This window comes from Falco cherrug, chromosome 9, assembly GCF_023634085.1.
Source record: "Falco cherrug isolate bFalChe1 chromosome 9, bFalChe1.pri, whole genome shotgun sequence".
In the NCBI taxonomy this organism is placed as follows: Eukaryota; Metazoa; Chordata; class Aves; order Falconiformes; family Falconidae; genus Falco; species Falco cherrug.
In genome coordinates, this window is record NC_073705.1 from 14,101,934 (window position 1) to 14,127,358 (window position 25,425).

Genomic DNA, 25,425 nt, shown 5'->3' on the forward strand with positions numbered 1-25,425 from the left:
AGGATGAAACCTTCTTTTTAACTACTGTTTTAATACTCATATGCAAAGTGGATAACTTATTTATCCATCATTGAAACATCCCCAGTCTAATTTTGTCTTTAATTCAATAGACAAATCCCCACTGGCTCCAGCAGCAGTTGGATCAAGCTCAGGGCTGCTCAGAAAGCAATGAGTGTTTACAGGGAACTTGAAGTTCCTTAAATGAACTGTGTCATAAACTTGCAGGTAACAGTCACTGACGTGGAGAGATGAGAGCAGAAGTGTCCAAGGCTGGACACAGTGAAGCACAGGGCTGGTTTCTCAAATGCTGCACAACTATCGACCATCAGTAAAGCTGTTACTGTTTGGTGAGGCTTGATACCCTGCCAGGGTGTCAGTGCTGTGCCATCTCTGCAGTGGGTATAGATGTAAGCAGCAACACACCGAGTTGCATGATTTTCATCAGCACATACTTTAACTTTCAAATATCCAAGAGTTGCACTTATTGCAGAACTGTGCACAAATCAAGCACGAACATAGGTAACACTGTTGGGCTCACAGGAAAAAGGCACCCAACCGAAAATTAATCCCACCAAAAAGAGGCAGGAATATTCTGAGAACCTGATGGAACTAAAATTTGCCTTTTGGGCAGCCAACTTCCATTTCAGTACCTCCTTCTCTGCCCTGTGTTACTGCCTTGGTTGTACTGATCACTTCATATTTCCTTTTGTCTTGCAGGGAACTGAGTGACAGGACTACATACACATACCAGGTTGTCATTGTTTCCGGGACGGAAGAAAGCGAGCCTTCCCCCGCGCTTGTGTATATCTCTGGAAGTGGATACTGTGGAGACGGGATTATCCAAATGTAAGTCTGGAGTGAGCAAACAGATAAATCTGGTCACATGTACACGGCCAGAACCTGAGACTAGAAAGGAATTGATGACCTCTGATGTCTTCTTAGTTTAGGCCGGCTCTCATCTGTAGATAATGACTCATGTGCTTGATGATTACCAGGATGATGACATTTAATTGGAACTTAGACCCTGCTATCCTGGCACCAGTAGATACAGACAGAGATAAGATAATGGAGTCCAGACAGCAGGATCGATACAAAAGTACGCTATATGCTGTTTATGCTGTTTGTTAGTGTATCTGTATCTTTATACATGTATATGACATTTCCTATGAGGAGCTGAAGTAAGTGCTGGAAAAATTCTCACAGCCTTTGATGCTCTCCTCACACGTGAAGTCCCATGTGTCTGGCAGCTGGTGGACAGGGTAAAACCCTGCCACATGTTGGGCCAGGTTCTTGGTGCAGCCTCTCATTTGACTGACCACTGGAGCTGGGATGTATTTGGAGGTGATAGATTTGGCCTCTGAAGGAGAGTGCTGGGAACTGCATGTTCTCAATCAGCAGCTCCCTCTCGCCAGCTGCCAGTCCCCAGATCCCCTGAAAACATAAAACAATTGTTCATGACTATTGTTAAGGTTTATTCTTTTACTATGTTGGTCCTTAAGGCTACCTGCTTCAAAGCTTCCTGGCATTAGGTAATGTAATTATTTAAACTATGAAAGTAACAACAAGCAAGTGTTTAATTCAGCCAGTATTATTTGCTTGAAATAATGCTGACCGGCAATCGTGTAGTACAGCTCTGTCAAATGATATACCTGGCAGCAAGGATTTGCAGGATGAGGCCCAACAGGCAGGGAAATCAAAGAGAACAATCAAATTACATGAATCCAGGGCAGTGTTGGAGAGAGAGGTGGAGAAAGACAGATTAATTTTGCTTTCCATAACTTTTCTCCTACTGTTATGTTTGCACATTCCTCAAACATCACTTGTGGCTTTGCAGCAAGCACTGAACAATAGCTGAGCTGCCTCAGGAGCAAGCAGGAACCAGGCTGTGTCACAGCTTGGTTGGTTGTGGCCCCACTGGCAGCTGCGGTAGCCCCTTTCTCATCTGGTTCACACTCTTCTCCCCACACGCTGCTGCAACCATGCGGGTGGGCACAAGGCAGGAAGGACCCCATCCCTGACACCGACTGCCCTCCTCCAAGTGCTGTCACCTGGAATAGCCCAGCACCCAGCTTTATGCCTCGTTATTCCCATGCTGGGGTCACAGGCTGGCCCTTCCAGATTTAATACAAAGAGTTTCAGAGATTCCTGTTCTCTTTTTCCCCACCTGCTGAGTTGCAGCCACATGAGCTATGAAGGAAGTTGCTCACATCCTCATCAGAGAACAGCAAGTGGTATCCACATGTGCAGGAGAGAAGTGGCCAGGCAGGCCTGTGAATGAGGAATGATGAAAGTCAGGGCTGGAGGAGAAAGGGAGAGGTATTTTAAGGGTCGGCACACAAAGCCGCTCTACTGGATTTCAGGGCTTTGGGGTTCTGCAGGGGGGGTGCAGCAATCGTCGGGGATGATGCCATTTGCCATCTAACTCCTTTTTGCATGTGTGTGCCCTGCCTACAGAGACTTGGGGGAAGAATGCGATGATATGAATAAGATCAATGGTGATGGCTGCTCCCTATTCTGCCTGCAGGAGTTATCCTTTAATTGCATTGGTAAGTCTGGCTCAGAGCCCTTCCACTCATGGTGGGCAACAACTCTATGCAGAGTGCAAGGAAAAAATAAACAGTATTTTCAGCATTTCTAGCTGAAGAATTGTCATGGAAGAGAGAAAAAACGGTGGAATTTGTAGGTTTGAAAGGCGAACATATCTTCCCAGCTTCTGGTCATTTGGATGGGAAATTGGTTCTGCTGGCTTTGAAACAGCCCAGGACTTAAGGCTAAGTCAGCCATTGTGGGACTGATCCAAAGCCCATTGAAGTCAGTGGGTGGTTTTCCAGGGCCTTCAATAGGCTTTAGATCTGGCTACGTGAGAAGACATGAACTGATTTTTTCTGGTAAACAGGAGGAGGAGCGAAAGGGGAAGGGACTGAGACCAGAAGCAAGTCCAGCTGAGGTCACACCTCCTTTGAGTTGCAAATCAATATCTGAGGATCAAAGGTCTAGCTAATCCCCTTTTTCAGAGGTGAAAACTACTTAATCAGATTTCATTTGCAAGCCTGGTTTGCTCTGATTAGCAAAACCTGTAAGCACAATGGCCGGAAGATGCTCGAGCTATCAGGGATAGCAGGGCTGCAGTTGTGAGCTTTACATATTTATTAAACTCTCTAGGAATGCTGGGGGCAGAGAAGGGAAATGGAGACCCATTTACACCGCACCTTCGGTGGGGCAGCCCTGTGCTGCGGGAGGGATTGTGTTTCCCAGCCAGGGCTCAACGAGGTCTGGGGAAGGAGGAAACACGCAGAGCTTCTGAAACCAAAGTTAAGGTTTATAAAGGGCTTTTCTCAAGGCATTTTATGAGATTCCTTATCTGGACTGACCAAATACCTGTCTAGTGATCCCATGCCTTCAGCTCAGGGCATCAGTTCTAAGCAGATAATATAATGTTGGCAAGACTGAAATTTGCTCTTTTTGGCAATCTGATGATTAAATCTTCTGCCTGGAACAACATATGAAGGACCTCACAGGCATCGTGTTTCCCTTGGGTGGTAAGCTGGGGGCTGCTTGTCTCGTAATAACGGCTACATTTTTACTTCGGCATCCCACACCGGCAGACTTGAGGTCCAATTCGGTGATGTACTTATTTACATATGTAAATAGCTCTATTGAAATCTGGGCATATTTATGGTCACCGTTAATTGTGACTATTGGTGGTCTGGAAGTTACGTTTGTGTTTCAAATAACTTGCTGCATTCAAGCCTCAAGCACTGAAAGATATTAGTCATAATATTTTGATAGCGAGATAAACACTTGCACAAATGTTTTGGGCTCTCCAAAGTCAGGCACAGTGCGAGGCTGGTTCCAGCAAGGGTTCAGGTTGGAGCTGAATGGTTACATCTGTATCACCCTGTTCAGCAGCAGGTCTGAGTTCCTTGCTCCAGGGCTGTACTTGGACCACATCTCAGTGTTAACGCTGAGATGTGACCCAGGTTATCCCCTTCTCCCCTGTGTATGTTGGTTCTCAAGGCAACTGGGTTGTGTGGGCTGGGGAGGAGCAGCACTGTGCTCCAGGGGAGTCCATGTGCTGGGGCAGGAGCGGGGTGTCCCAAGCCTTGGGCATACAGTGGTGTCCTGCAGCTCAGCGCCGCAGCCTGCTTTATACCTATGTACATCTTCATCTCCAGGACCTGCAATAGGGGTGGTTAAGAATGTGGAAAAAACCTGTCTGACAGCAATATGATTAGAAAATGAAGCAACTAAACCAGACACACAGATTTTTTCTACATCATTACAGAGGCAGCGATTTTTCAGATTTGCTTGTGTGGAAAAGGAAAGGGGAATTCCAGAGGTAAAAAGCTGTGTGTTTGTCGTGGGTTTGTTGTGGTTTTGCACTGATTGCAAAAGCAAATGAAATCAAATTGTGTGTTTAATACTGAATATGAGGACTCAGGTGAATCACACCAGCTGAATCAATGGAAAGGTGTCTGGACACAGACCTTACAAATGTTTTGTTGTGTGACTTTACAAGTGCATGTGTGTGGTGATGGCCTCAGCATGCAAGTAGGGTCTGTGAGGGTAGACCAGCTGCTATTGCTTTTGGGCAAACACTGCCTTCATCCAGTCCCTGGGAAAGGTTCAGGGAAAGATTCAGGACCTGCAGAACAGGTCCTATTGGCTTTTACAGCTGCTGGGTGACCATGGATGAGGACATCAAGAGCTAGGGAGAAACTGCTGGCTCATCTTTCAGACAGATGAGCAGTGCTGATTTGTATTCTGCTTTAACATAACAAGCATTAAAATCTCACCAGAAAACATAAAGGTGTTGAGGAAGCAAGTGGCAGTACATATTGCATAATAAATAATTAAAAAGAGCAGAAATTCAGCTAAACAAAAGTCATCTTTGAGACTGGCGGGGTGTTTTCTTGGAAAATACAGAAAGCTTGGGTCCCTGTTTGAGGAGCACAGAAAAATAAGTGTAATTTATTTCCGTGTTTACAAGGCTAACACATGTTATAATCCTGTAGGACAACAAGTAATTATTTCAGACAGTGTTATTTTTGCAGTGATGTTCTTGTTGCATTATGTAGCTCTTTAGAGCCCCGGGAATCACTCCCCTTCACCAAAGAATTCACTGAGCCTCAAACACATGTTCAGAGGCTTTGCTGAATTGGGGGCCTCAGGGTTTGATCTTGCAAATGCTTCCTTCCAGGCATGTTTCTGAACTACCACAAGGCATTCTTCAGACTTCAGCAAATCTAACCACAACAGTGAATGCAATGCTTGTCACAGATTGTCTGCAGGATTGGGTCCCACACGGCTGAGAATAATCACTCAACATTCTGTTTGCAAAGGCAGGGCTGAAGGGGTATGGTCGGGGGCGGTCCATAGCAGGACGTTTGATAGCAAAGCCCAAGTGGATTTCTTCTTTCCAAAGCAGAGACCATGCAAGTCACCTCACTTGGTAGAAAATAAATACAATGGAGCCCGCAAACACCATCAAGCTTTAGATTTAGAGCCATGAATCAGAACAGTTTGGGTCTGAAGGAGTCTCTGGAGACCTCTGGCCCAAGGACAGCCAACTTCAAAGTCAGATCCAGCTTCAAAGTTGGAGCATGTTGCTCAGGGCCATGTCCAGCTGTGTTCTGGAGATCTCCAAGGATGGAGGCAGCCTTCTTGCAGGTGTCCCTATGCCTCTCTTGGTCCCTTTGCCTTTTAGGATCGTGAAGTTTATGTTTGGTTTTTTTTTCAATTGGTCCAACTTTCCTTTGAATAAATGGCACAAGGCTCTCAAGACACTTTGCACTAGTGCCTGTAATAAAATTAGACTCCCCCCTCCCCCCCTCGGTTTTGTTTTCCCTCCTCCTTTCCTCTCTAATCAGATAACAGTGGATCAATCTGCTCTGCCACGGGAGGAGGGGCACGGGGGATGGAAGGAGGGAGGCAGGGAAGGAAACTGTGTGGTCTTACTGTCAGGCTGTCCTGGCCTTCTCTGAACACAAAGCCGAGTAACAGAAAACAGATAAGATTAATAGCGTTTTCTTCCTGCAACATGCTGAAGAGCGACAGTGAGATTAATTAATTAATTAATTAAAGCATCTGGCAGTACTCCTTTTTTAAGTTCTGCAGTACACTCACCCTTCCCCATCCTGAAATCTATCATCTCTTCTTCCCCGCTCCCCGCCCCCTCACCCCCCCACCCCCCCCGCCTTTGTGTAACAGATTTTGCACATTTTATCTGCTCCGCACAGAATTTGGTTCCACGGGGAAAGTTTTACTTTGCCTTTCGATTTGTAAGAGACGAGCAAATCACCGTCATGTCCGCTGTGACTGATGCAGCCCTCTCCTACCTCTTGGCTGCTTTGCTTTCACCTTGCTTTTGATTACTCCTGGGATAACCGATTTTTGCGATTACTGTGGATCTCAGCCAAGTTCAAGCCGATGCGTCCTGTGTAAAACAGGCCTTGGTTGTAAGAGTTATGATTTACAGTTGTGGGAACTCAAAGCTTTTTAGCACTTGATCCATTCCCACTGGACTGTTGAGAAATGGGTGTCTAACAGGCAGCTGAGCACCTTGTCCTTGGTGTGCACTCTCCCACACACCAACATTGTACACATGCATCTAGATATATGTGTGGATGCTGAAAAAGAGTGCTGCTTTCATTTGCATTCCTTTTGTTGAGTGTGATGTGCATTATGCATTGATTTAGCTCACCAGTGCTGAAGAAAGAGAAGGATATAATAAAAAAGATGCAGAGATCAATAAAAAAGAAGGGAGGGGGAGAGAAAGTAATATGAAAAGAGATGAGTAAAGGCTGATAGACACATTGAAACACAGCTGGGAAGTAGCTTCAGAACTTCTATCTACCCTTAAGTTTGCCTGGTAATTTATGGGGTTTTCAGTTGCGTCTTATTGGTGTTATTATTGCTACACTTTATCTCCTTTGCTTATAAGGGACTCTTTGCTAAAACCTTTTTACAGCAAAGCAGGGCAGAGCTTCTGCCAACTTCCACATGTGAGCAGTCCCCCTGAAGAATGCGAATGTTTCAGGTTAGACATATGTCTCCATGGTTTGTTGGATCAGGGCCTCAGGGATGTAAAATACAAAGAAAAGGCACAGAGTAGAGGAAAAGAGAAAAACATATTTAGCTCTTGAATTTACCACCGATTTCTGGCATGCTTGAAGCATAGTCGCCAGTGGTTGTTCAGAGGAAAGTATGATTTTAATTTGACAATGATCCTGAAACACCTTTCCTTTCACTCCTGCTTGGCCTCAAATTTTTTTTTTTGCTACCTTACAAATCTGGATCTGTCAGAGGCCTCTCCCTCCAGCTGTGAGCCTTACCTTTGTGGGAGCTCTATCCTTTACCTCTCCCATTATCCATAAATTAAGCATAGCACTTTCCCCTAATCTTATTGTTTGGTGGGCTGCATTGCATTCAGGGAAATGATTAATATTCATGAGCTTGCTATCTCTGTTTGGTGCATAATCCTCTAGGGAAATTGCAGTGTTAAATGAGTGACACAAACCTAATTTTATATGTCTTTTCTTTCCTTTCTTTCTTTTTCCTTTTTTTCCCCTTTTTGACAGAGAAGTAATGTGCTTAAAATAAATTGATGGATGACCATCCATATTCATTGTGGGCATGCTTTGAGAGCACGCCGCACTCCCATCCTCTCCCCCTCCCTCCCTCATACCCCTGCACAGGAACACGGCTTTGACTGCCGAAACCGTGGCCCCACACAGCAGCTAATGGTGATTTTGCCTTCTTTCACCAAGATTAAATAGGCCTTGGCTGACCCTGCTGAGGGCTTTCAGTAGAACAACAGCATGGGAGAAACCCAGCCACCTTGCAAGAGAAACTCAGCATCTCACAGGGCATCAATAAGACTAAAGCCTTGACCAAGGAGCTTGGGAAAGAGCATTGCTGTCAATAAAGAAACTGAGGTTCTATAGAAGAATTTCATAGCAAACAGCAATGAATTTACTGACCGGGGCTATTCAGATGATGTTTGTGTGAATCCTTCAGCTTAAGGCAAATTCTTTGAAGCTGACTGTTTCCTGCATCTCATGGGAGTGTGGCTACATGTTCTAAAATGTCCAAGCACTCATTTGACAAGTTAGTAATCACAGCATTGTCATAAAGTCTCCTAAAGTGATTTTCAGACTGTTGTCATTAATAGTGCAATCTTAGCAGGGCCAGCTGAGCCACAGAGCAGAGAGAGCAGGCATCTCAGGCAGCAAAATACAAAGGACAGATGTTTTTTTGTGGGGGAGAATGTGGGCTGCAGTGGTATTTGCCTGCATTTTTCCCTAGGCCAGTGACTCCAGCCCAGCTCAATCCAGCTTTGGTTTTTAGGACACAGCTACAACCAGAGCCCGACAGAAGAATTTCTCCTTTGCTTGTTGCATGCCTCACGCATTACTGTCCATGGATCAGAGAGGCTTCCACGGCTGGTTGTACTTCCCTCCTTAGAGCATCCTCCGTGACTCAACGGCAACTTGCTGTGCTTACAGGGAGATGCTGAGCACAAGACCTGCCTTTGCAGTAACATCCAGTCACACACACAGACAAGCAGTCTGTTTGCCTCGATGAATGGCACCACTGCGTTTTTTCTCTTGGGCTCCTTCCCAGCCTCCCAGGCAAGTGGGCCAGGCGTGGAGGAGGGCCACGCTGGCCAGCCTTCTCGTGGTCGTGGTGCTTGCTGCCTTGTGTGATAGAAGCCTCAAGATTTTCAGTCAAACAGGCCACACTGGCTCCTGTTGGCTAGCCACAGAGCAGATAATGTCTTACTACCACTGCCAGAGATGGAAATATCCTTTCGCTTAAGTGACAAAGGCTCGTGTTCTTGGAGGTGAAATATCAAATTTCAGTGCCGGGCTCTACAAGGGAGTTGTAATTGTATCTGTCTGCAGCGCGCAGATCAATTGCATAATTATTGTGCTCCAACCGCTATATCATACCGATGAGCCGAGTCATGCCAGACAAAGGACAAGCCCAGGAATGTATTTCCACAAAGCAGCTGAATTACCAGGGAGCCACGATCCGCAGATGCATTATGCCTGCCTGCTCGGTTCAGGAGATGCTCAGACACGATTGTCATATTGTACAGAAAAAGCCTCCTGCGAGGCCCCTGGATGCACCACAGTAGATTGCAACACCCACATCGCCTTCATTTCCAAGGTGTCTGGTTTATTTCATTGAAGAAAAATGTCACATTTTATTGATATGCAACTTTATTCGGAAAGGCCTGCCCAAGCTCTGTGTAATGGTTTTCCTTTTTTCAAATCAGAACATCCAGGAAGGAATATAACTCTCGAATATTTTACTGTAGCAGGAAATATCTCTGTTTCTGGCTTATTCAATATTAAAGAAGAGATTAGCAGATATCCTGGAAGCAGGCCATGCTATTCACTCTTTTCCCACTGAAGCCAAAGGTGAAACTCCCATAGAAATAAATGGAGCAGGTTCTGCGATCACTCAGCAGCCGGCTTCATGTGATCTTCAGTGGAATTATTTCTCCTTTTGTGACAGAAACCTCTGGATACGTTTCTTCTCCTCTGTGAACATAAACACCAGCGCTGAAGATGCCGATCAAGTGACACGGTGGTAAAATCCTGCTTCTGCAGAAACTGCTGACACCGGCGAGCCTGTGATGTGGCCCTTGCTGTGTCTAAAAAGGCCTGCACACCTCTGCACAGACCCTTCAGGGGTTAAAATGTGAAGCTCGCTCTGTTCCAAGAATTTGTTACTCTGAAACAATGCTACTGCATTTTTGTGTGTGTGTCTGTGTGTCCCTTTTTTTTTTCTTTTTTTTTTTCGGACAAATAGTTATGTGGCATGAGGCTTGTTATAGTTGGAAACAGCCCTAAGTAAACAGCTGAGCTTAAAAATACTCCTTTTTTTTGTCTGGCCTTTTTAAAAAAATAGTAGTTATTGCACAAAAGAAGACTATGCTGATGCCAATCACTGCGCTCCAGCGGAAAACAGGAAGCCGCCCCGAGTGTCTGTCCCCAGCCCTTTGACTATACGGCTTGGACATTAAAAGCCTTGTCAGAGGATGTGCCCTGTGCTATGAATTGGATCTCTTTATCTTTTTTTTTTTTTTTTTTTTTTTTTTTAATGAGGTGGAAGGCTGCCTATCACAGATAAGTGTATATCCTGCATGTCTGCTTCCTGATCTGTGCCAGACTTCACTCATTTTGTGGGCGACGTGCTAGCCTTGCTTTGAACAGGTACCTGTGCTGGGGTGTTACCTGCTGAGCCACAGTGGGTCTGACTGGCATTCCCGGGCACTCCCTAAATTCTCTGCCTTACCTTGTGCATCCTTTCATTTCTGAACCCTGGAGGAGGGGGGTGTGTTTCAATACAGAAGGCTGCCTTTTGCACAGTGCTCAGGCAGCTTAAAAGGCAAGGAGAAGTGGAGTTTGCATCATTTTCTGGTGCGACACACAAGACCCCCAAGATCATTCTTGATCCTGAAGCCCAGCTGCACCAGTAAGCAGGCCAGGTCTTGCCAGTCTGTCTCTCTCAGATATCCCCCTTCTCCAGGCTGATGGCTGCCACAGAGGTTCCCAGGTGTCACAGAAGTCTTTGCTGAACCACAGACGGCCTTTTCCCAAAGCAAGGGCAAGAGAAGGACTTTGGTTTGGCCCCAATGATTTTGTGCCTTCGGTAAGAACTTTGTCAGGGAAAAGGAGCTCTGGCTGCCTGAATGAACACACATTCCCCGAGTTCAGATCAGGATCCTTCAGCATCTGTTGTCAGTCCCCAAGAGACATTGTCTCCTGCTGCCAGGTGCTACGCCTGCAGACATTTTACTGTTCTAGATTTAAGCTGGTTTTCCAGGCAACCGTTTTTTAATTTTTTGAAGTCAGTTTTCCTTGAGGACAAACCAGATTTCCTTCATGTTCCTTCCTCTATCTCTCCTTCAAATCAGATTCAGCCTTGAAGTGAGAAGTCCACAGTGTTGATGAGCATCGTCCATGACGCAGGGCATACGTGACCAATACATCACCATGCCCTTCACCAGCTCTTGGGAACCTACAGACCTCTGTGGAGACAAGAATTTTCTTGTATTACCAAGGCCCTGGGTACTTTTCGTGTCGCAGTAGTTGAGAAAAGAACAGAAAAGACATTTTGCACCATTATGGAAATAAAGATGTTAGCTACTGCTCCCTAGAAATATACCATTCCTGACACTGCCCTCCCCAGCTTTGAGTCTGTAGGACTCTACGGATTTAACTGAGCTGTGTTCACACCACTGTGGAAAGGGAAGCAGCCTGTTAGTTTTTATTCTGTGAGGGCAATCGTAGGAAGAAACAATCTGGTCGTTCTTCACTTTGCTTATGAAAATGTAAAGCCCAGCATGCAACCTATCTAGCATCCAGGACCACAGTGAGGATCAGGAGTCAGAGCTGGTGCTCTATCCCTGTGGAGGGAAGAGCCTCTACTGCTTGTGGGCAGCACACCCAGTGATGCACCACATGCAGCTGTGGTCAGTTGATGCCCTCATCACTCTGCTCACCGATACCTGGGAAGGATTTAAAGAAGCACACACACACCCCCCCACACCCCGCCCTTTGCCATCGCTCAGAGGTATGGACCTCCTGGGCAGGAAAGGTCTTCCCTCTTCTCACCAGCGCTCCCCTCAAAGACTGACACTGCACGCTTTGGGATGGCATGTCAATAGTGGGACTTACAGATCTTCCTTAAAAGAAATCTAGAGCTGCAAAGCCACTTTCCCCCATCATTTCCCAAAGCACACAAAGCAAGCGGGTTCCTGATCTCTCGAGGGCCCGGCTGTGGTGGAGGGCAGGGCACAGCGGTGCTCCAGGACCAGCACAGCTGAAGGGCTTGTGACAGTGCAGTTCAGTAAGACTTTGTTAATCATTTAGGCAGTCTCCATTTAATTCAGACATCTCAGTCTCTCCATTCGGTTCCTCCCTCGGGTTTTGCAGACTCCGAGAAGACAGATTTATTGGGGTCTTAAGCATAATCAGGAACAAATTAGCCTCTGTTAGGATCACACACTGGCCTGGATCACAGCTATTCAAGGGCTGCCTTCCCATCCATGTGAATATGAATTAAGTCATCGGACTGGAGTAGGTCTTGAGTATTCTTTTATCCCAAACACATGATCTTATCAGAAGCCCATTACGTTTATCATCGCATTAGGAGGGAACATTTGGAGCCAGTGCAGGAGTACGTTGCTATATAAATGTTGTGCTTACTTCAGTGCCTGTTGTGGAAATAAGTCAGAGCTTCAGGAAGGCCAGGGAAACACTGGCTGAACGCATGTGCCTAAAATTAGGCTGTGAGCTTCTGGGTATGTGTTTGAATCAGTGGGGTGGCTGCTTTGGGGATGTGTAAAGAGAGTGTACGTGTGTTTGTGTCAATGCTTCTGTCAGCGTGGGTGTGGAGCAGGAGGTGCTTGGGTGCCGGTGTCTCACTGTAAGTGTGTATCTGACTGCATATGTTTATCAGCTGAAGGTTAAGTCGTTTTAATATGGTAGGTATTTTCTTTTTTTTTTTTTTTTTCCTTTTTTACAGAAATAAGCCCCTTTTCATAAAATGGCCAAGAATCTCTTTTCCCAAAAATACATATTTTCATATGTTTGGGGTTTGTTTTTGAGGATTTCGATTGCTGACCACAGTCTTTCCAGAGCTGAATATTTCTCAGTGATTTCTGCTGAGACTCTCACTCAAACTGGGACATAGTGCTCTGAGGCGGGTGAGCTGATAGCTTTATCCTACTGCTCCTGGGTCCACCTGGCCTATGCTTTGCTACGTCTCTGCAGAGAGAGGAGCAGAACAAGAGATGCAGAAGGATAAGGTGAGGGAACCGAGAGTTTGCCTCCATGGCTGTCACAGTGACATCCCAGCTCTGCCCCTTCCGTGAGCTGGCCAGACACAGAGCGTGTGTCTCCCAGGGGTGCATGAGCCATGGTGTAGCACTGTGCCAGCAATAATAAGCTGTGCAGAGAAACAAGGTATGTTACAGGGATGTCCAGACTGAGGTGTCAGGGCACGTATGGTTCATGAGCTGTTCAAGCACACATTCCTAGCTGGGCCAATATCAGATGAGAAGTAACAGAGCCCTGCTGGCATTAAGGCTATTGGGCAATCCAGCTGTGGGAGGAGGCAAGGCAGCTGGGCTGCTGGGGCCAGCACTGCTGGGTTGCCTTAGGGCCCATCTGCACATCCACCCGAGCCCCCTCCCACCGTGGGCTAATGGGGCACCCCAGGGAGCCATTGTCATCTTTTGCCTGTGAAGCACTCTCCCGAAAGCTCCTCCTCTGAGCTCTTCGAGGTGTGTGGTATATGTTTGGTGGCTCCCAGCCATATGAAGATTTTAAGATGTGACATGTAGGGTCAAGAAGTTTGGCCACCCCAGAAATATTCACTCTGACACAGGGCTGCACTCCTACAGCTGAACGGCTTCCAGCTTAAGCTGGCTCCTTTTCGCCCGCTCGGAGCACTAGCCCAGCAGATACAGTTCCCCACACTCACCCACGTACACAAGTTGTCCTCAGGGGTTGCGATGAAATGAAACCATAATGATATTGTTCCCTGATAGACTTCTCCATTCTTTCAAACTCACCATCTCTCAAGGACCTGGAATTTTGCATGGGAGATTGGGAGGAAGGGAGGGAAAAAGGAGTGAAAGTCATTAAATAATTGAATTGCAATAAACTGATTTTTTCTGGCTCATGATGGTATTTCATTGTGTAAACTAGGAGGAAAAATAAACAGGGGATTTAGTAGTTTGGAAGTAGCTCAAAATTGAGCAGCCGTTGGATTTTCTGACACCTAGCTTGAGATAGTACAATGCTACCAACAGGACTCTCCTTAGGGATCGTTTCCATCAGTCCAGCTAGCAGCTCTGGCTAATTTCCTACCGTTTTTTCAGCGGGCTTATTTGCCAGACAAAAATACAACAGGCTGTCAGAACTGAATACCTCTGGGGACTGGCAATGATAATACAATACAAAATAGGATACCAACAGGTCAAAGGTTTCCATTTCACAGAGTACTCTAATGACTGAAAGTCATTATTGCTATGCAGTCTGTTTGAAAAGAGTAGATGGATCGCAGTTCAGTTTTTAATGGGCCAGTGTTACAGAAACAACCTCAAAAATTTGGCATCTTTGTTGGCAGTCTCATTAGAGAAGCCACAGAATAAATGGACAAGGGTAATAAAGTCTCCTGCTGCTTTTGATCCTTTCAGGTCAAATCTGAGTCATGTTGGTTGAAGCCGTGTGTGTATGTGGCAAGCTTACCCTCACACTATGTATACTGTATCTGCTCTCTGGATAAACAGATCTGTTTGGCCCTTTGGTCACTACAACTGTGAACTTGGCAGTTTTCACCATCCCTAAATTCACAGTTGCTGCTGTTGTTGTTTTGCAGATACCTTTTAAAAACAAAAAGGGAAACAGTGTAGACCAGACCCTCTGTTGGCGGTTTTCCATCCAAGTTGGTGGAATTATGCCAACACCCACATTGTCTCTCTATGTATAATTTTCTATCTCTGCTTTCTTCTGTCTCCATCCTTTTAAATGGAGATAGATGAAAATAAGCAGAAACCCCCCTTACATTAGGAAAAAACTTGAGGGAATCGCCCAATACAGAACTCAACTATTGTTGCTTGGCATTTTTAAAATCACCTTGCTGTTACTTAGAAGGGAGCAATGCTTTCACTTCCCAATGACCTGGTCCAGCAGATACACGACCACTGATGAATCAGGTCCTAGCAACTTGATTGCAGCCATGTGTAGCCAGTCTTTTGTGATTTCTTTTCTCTGCTTTCTTCTGGCAGATGAACCCAGCAGGTGCTATTTCCACGATGGTGATGGAGTATGTGAGGAATTTGAGCAAATGACCAGCATCAAAGACTGTGGTGTTTATACTCCCAAAGGCTTCCTCGACCAGTGGGCTTCCAATGTCTCAGTCTCACATCACAGTGACCAGCAGTGTCCAGGATGGGTGGTCATTGGTCAGCCGGCAGCAACCCAGGTAAGGAAAGCATACTCCCTTTCTTGTCCTGGAAAGTGAAATCCAGCAAGGAGCAACATTCATGAGTGTAGCTAGACAGTGCATAGCTAGACAGTCAGCTTTCATTTGTGATGTTGCCCCTGCCTGTTAACTTGCTGCTTCACCAAGGAAGGCCCCTGAGAGAAGTTTCCCTTTTTCTGAGCCTGATTAGTAGTGATGAGTTGAAATTCAGCTCCAGTCATCCAGCTAAAATCTGGCTGAAGTTGTGGCCGGCTCAGTTCCATAGGCTGTGTAGGAGTCACCTCGACTAACTAGCATCACCTAAAAGAGCAGACAGACTCTGCAAGCTAGCACAGGGTACTATCTCATGGCGATGAGTTCTGAAGGCTAATGCCGAATAATACAAAAGAATGTTCTTTCTTTTTTAATAGTTTTGTGTTTTCTGTCTCCCAGTTTCATAAAAGCACCCTATTGTTCTATTCTGAGAAAGGTCCCGTCCATTCCCAAAGCCATTCATTAGCTTCAACCCCCTTCTTACATGTCTCCTTTGTAACATAAATAGCTTCAGTTACCATAACTTTACCTTTTGTCTCCCTCAGAGAATTAGATCCAAATGAGTTCAAAAAGACATTAGATAAACGCCTGGAAAACAGAGCTGTACACGATGCAGATGCAACAGTCCAGATGCAACTTGACTCAGGAAAGCCCACATTGCTTATTATTGGTGGTTTAGAGGGTACAGCAGGGAAAAAAGCATCATAAGTAAGAGCTGCTTTGTATATTCCTCCTTCAGCATCCATTGCTGTCACTGGCTAGAGACAGAGCAGTAGATTAGGTGGACTTCTGGTTTGACGCAGCAAAGTTGTTCCTACAGTCGAATTATCTGGGGGATGTCTTGAGTAGGCAGTGCAGGGAGGAATGCCGTGTCACAGATATGACAAGCAGATTTCGCCGTGAATAGTAAACGCTAAGCATTTCCAGTTGGCTTGCAAGGGAAAACATCTTTATGCAAGAGACTTGGCCTCGTTCACATTGCACAAGTCTGTAACAAATTAATGACCAGGTCAGTTTTAAATGCACAAAGCGTGGTTAGCTGGCATAGTACCAAGACAGAATCCTGAGCCCAGTATTGCCTTTTTGTCATGGTCTCATTTATTATTTTGCGCCGTAAAAGGAACTTTCCCCTGGACCCCTACCAGTGCCTTCATAATTTCTTTCTCATTCGAGCTCCCTGTATCGTAGTACAGCCCAAAGCCCACTGTCTGCATTTCAGGTGCTGCTTTATGCGTACATCCCCCAGCACTCTGTCCCTGTGCAGCCACTATGGAGAGCTGCCCTGATTTTCTCCTAATGCACTGGTGGAAACACAGCCATGCCGTGCAGTAGGTAACATATGGTCCTGCAGTGGAAAAAACACCACCACGTGCACACACAACAGAAAGCCCTGCTGTGTAGCCACAACTCAGGCATGTTTGTTGTACCCAGATGAGATGAAGTTGTCACAGCCTTGTAAAAAAAGAAAAAAAAAAAAAAAAAAAAAAAAGGAAAAGGCAAAAAAAAGCTGTTGTATTTATAGGGAGAGCACTAGCATATCACACACTAGCAGAGTGAATGGGAACATGCCTCCTGTTATTGCCTGGCCCCTGGGGAGATAACAGTGTGCTATTTACTTCTAGCAAAAGGAATTTTTGCTTTAGCTCAGCTGGTCCTATTACACCAGTTTGAGTGCATGGGGTTCATTGACCTTTTTAATTGTATATGTTGAGAAAGTCTTTGTTTTCCCCAGGAACAAGACAGCCTCATCAGCTTGTGAAAGCACCTGACTTGTCACTCCGGAGAGGTTAGGTGGGGCAGCAGGTCATCAGTCTGTTAGCTAGCAGAGATGAAAATTAACCTAAGTTCTTCTCTAATCACTGCATGTAATGATCAGTGGTGTGTAAACATGTTTGGCTTCATTATCTGCACAAGCATTGAACCTTAGGGAGTTTTTGTATTGATGAAAGGAGCACCTTTCCTCACCCAGATATCTTTCAGAGTGGGTTGTGTGCTTGCTGGGCTTGTGCAAACTTTTCATGTTGTTGCTGGGTAGTTTCCTGATTAATCAGAGTGGTATTTGTGTTGGCTTCTCATCAAGAATGCCATGAAAGATATGTTTGAGTGCAGTGCACAGCAATATACAGCATACATAAACTGCCGGTTTGTAGCCATCCCCATTTCTCATAATTGCCCTGGTGCTCTCAAGGTGCTTTAAAGCATTTTAAGCCTGTCCTTCATGATTTAAAATGTTTCTCATCCTTACTAACACCCGTTTCTCTGCATGACTCTCATAGTTTTGCCTAGGCTGTTTCTAGGAGCAGCATCATGGGTTGGTTTCTTACTGTGGTGCTTCTCAGCAGCATCTGCTTGCGCGCACTTGTTTTCTATTGGAAGATCGTTTCTGAGCACAAGCAGGAGAACACTTCCTTATTATTGTAGGGTTGCTTTTGCAAACTGACCACCCCACACCTGTTTGCCCAGTTAACCTAAGACATTGCCCCTTTCTGCAGAGTTGGTTGTTCCTTAGAAGTAGAGAAGAAGCCGCCGGTGCTTGCTTACTATTTTGAGAGGGATCTTACCTGCCAGTGCCTTACTTGGTATGAGGCTGCTCAACAGCAACATACTAAGGGAGGGGGGGAAAAAAAGTTCACAGTATAAGATTTGTTTTGAACAACAAAATGCTTACAAAAAATGACACAGTCTTGGCAAAGAGATACACATTTGAAAAATGGAAAGGTCAAACAGCCCACCCCCACACCCACACCCCTTTAAACAATCCCTCCTTCTGCAGAAGCAAGGCTGATAGACAGCCACTTCTACTTTCCTGGCAGCCACTCTTCAGTGCTGATTGAGAAATATTCTCGGTACTGACAGCATCATATTTAGAGCCAAAGAGGACCAGTCAGCAACATTGCACCAGCACAGAAATGCAAGCACTGATGCAGGGTATTTTTACAGTTTGACTTCTAATCTGGCATCCTCCGCAGATCTTGAAGCAGATGCAGCTCCATACCTGTTGTCAGCTGCAGGAGGAATTCAGCAATAAGGGCTTTGCACACTCTTGGGCTGCTCTTTTCCCTACCGCTCTTGCTGTGAGTTTGTAAACAGCCTCTCCTTGCCATCCACTGTGTGTGAAATATTATCAGTGCTGATGTACTGGTTGTGTGGGGTTTTCTACAGCACTGTTTATTTCTCAGGGCCTTTCTTGTGCTAAAGATTATTGATGCTAGCATTAAGTCATCAGCTAGTGTATGCTGGCAAAGACTACAAACAGGCAGTAGCACTGGGCAGATTTATACTAGCTGAAGGACAGATCTGGTAGGCATAAACAGACAGACAAAGGGTGCTTCAGCCGATCTGTTTTGTGAATAGCTGTGATTTTTTTCTGTATTGGAAGTCCCCAGGGACTTATTTCTCTGACTGGTTTGTACTTAGCTAGGGTCAACCTTCTCGTTACCAGCCGGAGGGGGTAGGGCACGGCCTCCTGGCACCAAGGTAGGCACACCTGGGCTTGACAAGACATGAATTCAAAAAGCCAACTCATGGCCTTCCCAGACAAGCCCTGTTGTATTGTCACTGGTGAAGCTGTGTCAGTGAGGAGTGCTAAGCAGGAACGTGCAGGTTACTGTAAAAGTTTGCCTGTCTTGTAGGGTTCAAGAAACCAGGGTCTTGCAACAGCCTTAGCCAGCTCAGTCGCCATGCCTCATTGCACACCAACTTTGTTCTGCCACAGTTTACACTCGGTGGGCGCATTAGCTCATATGTTAGTCCCTCCTATGGTAAGTTGTACTGAGCAGGAAGGATTTAGGTATTTTGAAGTGTGTTTTCTATATAGATGTGCCTTTGGAGGAGGCTTCTCACAGCACGGTTTCATAAGGGTTGCTCCATGGCTTGGGTGAGAGGAGCAGAGGCAGGTGTGTGCAGACCAGCCACAGGCGGCTGGAGATGCCATTTCTCCTTTCTTGCCAGTAGCACTCCTGCTTCTGGAGAACCCATTCATCTGCAGTTTCCCTTTGGGCCTTTATTATAGTGATAAGGGACTAAGGAATTTTTAGGTGGCTTATTGCTGACTTCGTTACTCCTGTCCCAGCAATGTGTGCTCAAGACATGGGAAGTTGGTGTGTGCATTGCTCATGTAGAGGGCCAGTCCCCCAGGAATTATGTCTTTCATGCACTTCCTCCCAGTTGTGCAGAAATTGTTTAGGCCAAGTAACCACTTATATATATAAAAGAGGGGGTTTTTTCCTCCCTACGCTATTGTTTGAGTTTGCTTTGCCCCTGTATGGAAAAAGCCACACAGCTCAGGCACAGTTAACCAAACGGGGACTCTTTCCTGAGGCTGCTGGGCACAGACAGATCCTGGGATTCGTTTTCTTTCCCGGACTGATGAACACACCCTGTTCTCCTCTGGGTACCCCACAGGGGCTGCTATGGAGTAAGATGTTGTGGAAGAGGATTCTTATTACATCTTTCCCACAAACAGGCCCCCTCCTGCCCCTATTACAGTTCCCACAGTTGCACTCATCCAGACCCACTGCAACAAACTTATTCTTCCACCAGCAGCAGGAAGATGTCTAGAATTGCAGTATGTCTGAAATTGCCCACAAAAGGAGAACACAGGAGGACAAAAATATTCTGAATGCTAGGAAAAATAACATGGTAGAGCGAGGGCTCCAAGTCTGGTAAAAAAATACCATAAGAAAATTAACGAGAAAGATGATGAAGTTTTCTGCCACACAGTTTTATTCTGTCTAATAAATACAACACTGAAGATAATTCCCCAAAGAACCAGCAAAGCCAGCAAATAGAGTAATCTTGAACAGGAGTGGGAAGAGAGGAAACCTGCAACTTTTAATGGAGAAGCCATTCCTTTCCTTTGGGGTGCTCTTGCTGAGAAGAGGGAGGGTGTCTGTCTGTCGACTCTGCAAGTGGCTCTTTTTGAACTTCCCAATTCACAGCCAAGTCCTGTTGCTTTTCAACGGTAAGAGTTTTGTTGTGGTTGGAGGGATAAAAAAATCTCCATTTTTAATAAGATGATTTGCTTTGCAAATGTCTTTGTTATTTATAGCCAGGCCAGGCTTTGAACCACTAATCTCTGGAGGATGAGGGCAGAATCTCACTAAGAAAAACCATTAATGGAGGAACCATGAGTGATCAGAGACCAGTTCTGGAAAAAGATGAACTAGACAATGTGCACAGGCTGTTGCAAGAGGAATGTAGGTTTGCTGTACACATCTGAGCTCCTTTCCAGTACTGGCTGATCCACCAAAAAGCTTCAGCTTAGCTTACAGTGTCTCCAAGTCTAAAGTTAGTTCAAGGGGGTCCAAAGCTTTGTCTTTATTTCAGCCTTCCCCCAGATACTTCAGACCAGTCAATTTGGTCTTTTGCCTGAAGGCTGGAGAGTTACATCACGAGCCTGGCCCTGACCATCAGGCAAATTCAAGCTGGAATGCTCCTCCCTTGGCTTAAATGATGATATTTTACTTTTTTTTTTCAATGTGCAGGGGTTAATTAAGCCTTATCACAGCCACACTGCTCACTTTCTATTCCATTTAATAGAGGTGGAAACCAGAGCACAGAAAGGTAAAGCTACTGTTTGAGGATTAAACCTCAGTATCCTTCAGAGATGTTGCAGGCATTGGGCATTATTGAGCCTAGCCCCACCACCACCACCCAGGACGAGGAAGTTCAGGATGTCTTGAAAGGGAGATGTTCCTATCTTGGATAAAAAGAAAATTGTTCAGGGCCTGCTGAGAGTTGCTGTTGAGGAGCAGAGACCTGCAAGGGGTTTGTGGTCATTTTAGCTCTGTCAGCCACCTCATGTCTTCCCATTTGTGAATTAATCAGTCTTTATCTTAGCACAGTTTGGCTGTTCATTCCCAGTACAAAAAGACTAGAAAACTGTCCACCCAACTCCTCACTTTAATGGCTAGAAACCTTGTTTCCAACTTGTCTTGCTGGGAAAGCTGGATTTTGCAACCTCTCTGCTAAAGGCACTCTACTGGTCCCTCCTTACATGTTTTCATGGCTGCTTTGCCTCGTTGGAGTAGGTGGTCCACGCGAGGGGTCCACATCAAGGTGAGGAATGCTACAAAGATGTGTGCTAACATCAGTGCCATGGCTCCTGCTCAGGAGTCATCTCAGTATTCTGGGGAGGTCTCTAAAGCAAAATAAAATGAGAGATGGGATGTCTAGGTAGGCTGACTTGGAAAAGGCTCAGTTGCGGAGAGATGGCTGAGAAAGAGCATTTACCCTTAAAGTCAGTTGAGAGCTGGCTGGAGAAGAGGGGATGCTGCCCACCACCTGGCTGCCTTCTCCCTGCTAGGACAGACAGTGATTCCCTCCCTCTCACCCCTCCATCCCTACGTCTTCTAGTGTTCCCCTGCTCCTGGCAGTAGGAAACCAGCAGACCCCATGGCTGATGTCGTAGCCTCTGGCTGATTTTTGTAAGGGGAGGACAGAGAGAACACAATGAGATGTCAGAGGAGATTCCAAGAAATTTTGCCAAACACTCAAGGGATATTTTTTTTTTCTTTCCACTCCCCCCCCCCCCCCCCCCTTAGTTTTGAGAATAATTTTTCAAGAGCACATATGCAAGTCATCTAAGGGAAACAGAACAGTGAGTACCAGGGGCTGGTACACTGTGTTCCCTTTGTGTACTGTAGAGAAAATAGATAAAAGAAACAAAGGATGATGCAGAGAGCAAAGCAGCCATCAGTACTCTCAGAGAGGTTCAATCTGACCTTTTCAGAGATGAAGGTCAAACCAAAAATCCTCAGGTGCTGGAAACTGGTCCTGTCTTCCTAGGACCAGGAGACATTTACCACTAATGAAATGAGAGCAGAATTCCATGCTGTTTGTTGTTGCTAGAAGCAAGAAGAAAGGCAAGAAAAGAATATTGTCTTGGATAATAATGAGGATTATGTGCTTCTTTAGGAAGTAACTTACCATTTTATGATCATATCTACTGTACACCCAGCCACCCACCCAGATTACATGCAGTAATAGAAAACAGCTTGGACCCCCCCCAAGCATCAGCGAGCTGGAAAGCCGGACCCCACGACCGCGGCGGTGCTCGTTAGCATGCACTCTTCTGAAAGGAGACCCCCCTCCTCGGCCCTTGCCCCTCAACCTGCCAGTCTCTCTGTCTGCTGTTGCTGCTCACAAGCCTTTAGATGCAGAGCATGTCCAGCCGTAAGCGTGGGATAGCTCTCCTGCATCCCATCCGGGTTGTTTGTCTTGGGTCCCTCTCCATTCAGAGCAGAATGATTTTGCATAAATGCATCGACACGTCTGCTTTGTTCATGCATGAAGGGTTCTCGGCATTTCTCATCCTGCCCCCACCCCAGCCATCTTCTCCCTACCCCCCTGGCATGTAGCTTCACCAGCTTTTGCATGATTTCCCTGTGCAACAGCAAATAAACCTGCCTGAAGCATTACCAGTCGATCAAGTGCAGTTAAAAATATCCAGTTGATTATTTTGGATAAAATTAAAACAAGTGATCGGAAGGAGGGGATGGAAAAGGGTTGCAAGAGTGAAGCTGTAGTGGCCTTTTACTATGTAATTTCATTTCATGTTCTTCACAAGAAAACATGTAAAATATGTAAACAGAGCTCTCCAGGATTGCAATGTAGCTACATAGCCACAGATAGACAGGCAGGCAGGGTGCTATTCTTCAGCAGAACGGAATGCCATCCCCAAAACCACACGATCATTTCTTTAAGCTGAAAGTAAACTTTCTCATGCCAGGAGTGGAGAATTTGTTTTTTTTATTTTAAATGAAGGATTGTCTGCTCTACTTATTCCAAGTACCGTAGGCATTTTAGCCCACATTGTCACAAGAGACCTCATATTTTGAATGCCAATGAATTTTAGGGTGTTCATCTTGAGATGTCTCTAAAAGGCATGGTTTTTGGTGGATGGATGGGGAGGATACCCAGTACTGTCCACAGGTCTCTCGAGTCAATCCCTCTGTCCCTACCTGCAAATAAGTATCTGCTTTAAAAGGAAAAAAAATTAAAAACCAAACAAAAACCCCACAAACCAAACAACAAAACTGAGGACCATTTGGATAAACTCCTGAGCGGCTGTAAATCTCTCCTGAATCATGCTGCCTTAGTTGGAGCTGTAACTGTTGAGGTACCCCAAATCCGTGCTCATTTTTGGAAATACTGCCTGCAAAGTTAGAGGATTGCTGTTTCCTCTGAGGTAATTTTGGTGGTAAGTCTGATAAGAAGACATGATTCACGCGTCTGGTAAGCGGACCCAGCTCCCCCTGCTATCAGCAGGAGCCTCCCCCGGGCCTGGGTTTCCACCGTAGCCTCAGGGTCTGGCTGCAAACTGCAATTCGTGCCAGGAAATGGTTATTTGCATGTTCAGTGCTATTATCTGCCTGCGCATGTACCTACCCACTGGGAGAAGCCCTCACTTCAGGAGAACATCAAGTTCTGCTTAGCCATTTTGGTCATTGGGCCAAAATCCTTACACTTGGCACTTTGGCCAGAGGATCTTATTTTCCCATTTTTTGGTAATTAACCCTTGCATCATTGCTTTCAGAGAAGACAAGTCTCTTTTCAGGGAGAAGCTGAAGCACAGGGTAGAGATGACCTTCCCTCCACCTTTCTCCAGCCAAATACCTTTCAAAAACCTGCTCTTCCAGCGGAGCAGATCTGTTCCTGGTGCACAGCACTGTGCACTCAGGCCCTTCCCGGCTGGAAAGAAAAGGCGCACTGTGTGGAAATGTAACTGTTTCCCAGGGTCTGTTTCTGGTGGGAAAGACTGAGCCTCAGCAGTTGTGAGTTCCTCCATCCCATCCTCCTGGAGCCTGCTCCTGGAGGGCAGTGAGGCTGAAGGAGCCATGAGCTTCCTCTTATAGACGATCTTCATACTTGAATCCCCCAGTAACTTCTTTTGGGAGCAGGTGGGAGTTTCTGTGAGCTCCCCTGCTAACCTGGGGCTTCACGAATGAAATGCTCCAAGTGGTCTTTTGGCTTAATTTGTTGGAGGTCGAGGTTTATCAGAGCAACAAGGGCTGTTCTGAGGTTAGAGGGAAGTGACAGGCTTCCCCAGACACTTGCAACCAAACCTTGACTTGGGTGGAGATGAGCATGGGCTGGAGGAAGCAACTGGCTGCTGTTCTGTGGACTTTCTCTGGCTGGTCAACTCCTTCAGAGGAATTAGTTTGCATGACAGTGGTTTCGTCACTGCAGCTTCAGTGGGAAAAGCCCGGTGAAGCAGGGGGGGACCTTCTGATTTGCATGGCACAAGCCGTGCCTTCAGGTATTAAGAAAAAGAAGCTACAAGGTTTAACCTTCACACACGCTGGTGTAGGGCCGGGTGGTTGGATAGGGCACCGAAAGGCTTCACCTCCCGAGGTGTAACTGCAGGCAGCTCCCCAGATGGCACATGGTAGCTCCACTCCCCCCGCTGCACTCCCTGGGAGCCCTGCTACAGCCTTCCCTCTCGCTGTTAAATTCAGGGCCTCTTCCCAATGTATCATCTCCCTGGATGTATCCAATTAGGGCCTGTTGACAGCCCAGAGCAGACTTATACCCTTAGGATTAGAGGCATGTGTACGTCTTCATATAGGGAAGGACAACAACTGGGTGGCTGGCTGGCTCGCTGGGAGTGCGGTGTGGGAAGCCGAGCAGCTTGGAGAGGGAAAAGGAGCCAGGGAGAGAGAGATTTGCACCCCCAGTTATCCTTGCATGTGGAAACACTGTGTGATGAGGGTTGCGTGTGGTTTACACAGCATGTTTACATGGTCCATAACCCTAAACAAAGCTGAAAAGCATGACTTTAACTCTGGAAATAAAAGCGCTGGAAACCCCTGTTTTTCTGCACATGAGAAAGTTTTGTTCTTTAAACACACAGATGTTTTTAAATGAAAAATCACTCTTTTGACCTTTCCTGAATGTGATCATGTGGTCAGAGCTGACATTAACCACTGCACGGCTGTTTGCTTCAGCCGCAGGCAAAGCTTAGCGAGCAATCTTCAGAGCTCGTGGTAGCACCTGTGTTGTTTCATCTCTCTTGGAAGCTGCTCCTGTGCCCCGTGTGGACTCGGGGTGGTTCAGGGGACGTGGGGTTAGGTAGGGGGCTAGTTAGGGTCTACTCCTACCATGCTGGAAAAAAACCCCACATTGTTGTTTTTTCCTGCTTTTAGCTGGAAATGTGTAGCTTAATATTCCCCACCAGTTTGTCTCTCTTCCTATCAAAAATGTTGCCCAAGTATTTCTAAGCAACCCTGTCCACCTCAGCCAGTGTGTTATCCTGATGGAGCTCTTCATCGAGCTGAAGTTCTTTAGGGATTTGTCATTGTTGCTTTTGGGCTTTCTTTAACTAGCTGTGTGCTTTCTTCATCCAAGCAAATTTATAGGACCAGTTTTGGAAAGGAAGGA

At 46.0% G+C, this 25,425-nt stretch overlaps 1 protein-coding gene across 1 annotated transcript in view; it reads left to right on the plus strand.

The window, feature by feature from the left end:
* Positions 1–25,425, plus strand: part of PAPPA (pappalysin 1) — a 184,496-nt gene that overhangs the window by 91,851 nt on the left and 67,220 nt on the right. The window contains 3 exon segments of the mRNA XM_055720189.1: positions 718–846; positions 2,455–2,546; positions 14,813–15,009. Coding sequence (XP_055576164.1) covers positions 718–846; positions 2,455–2,546; positions 14,813–15,009 — 418 coding nt within the window.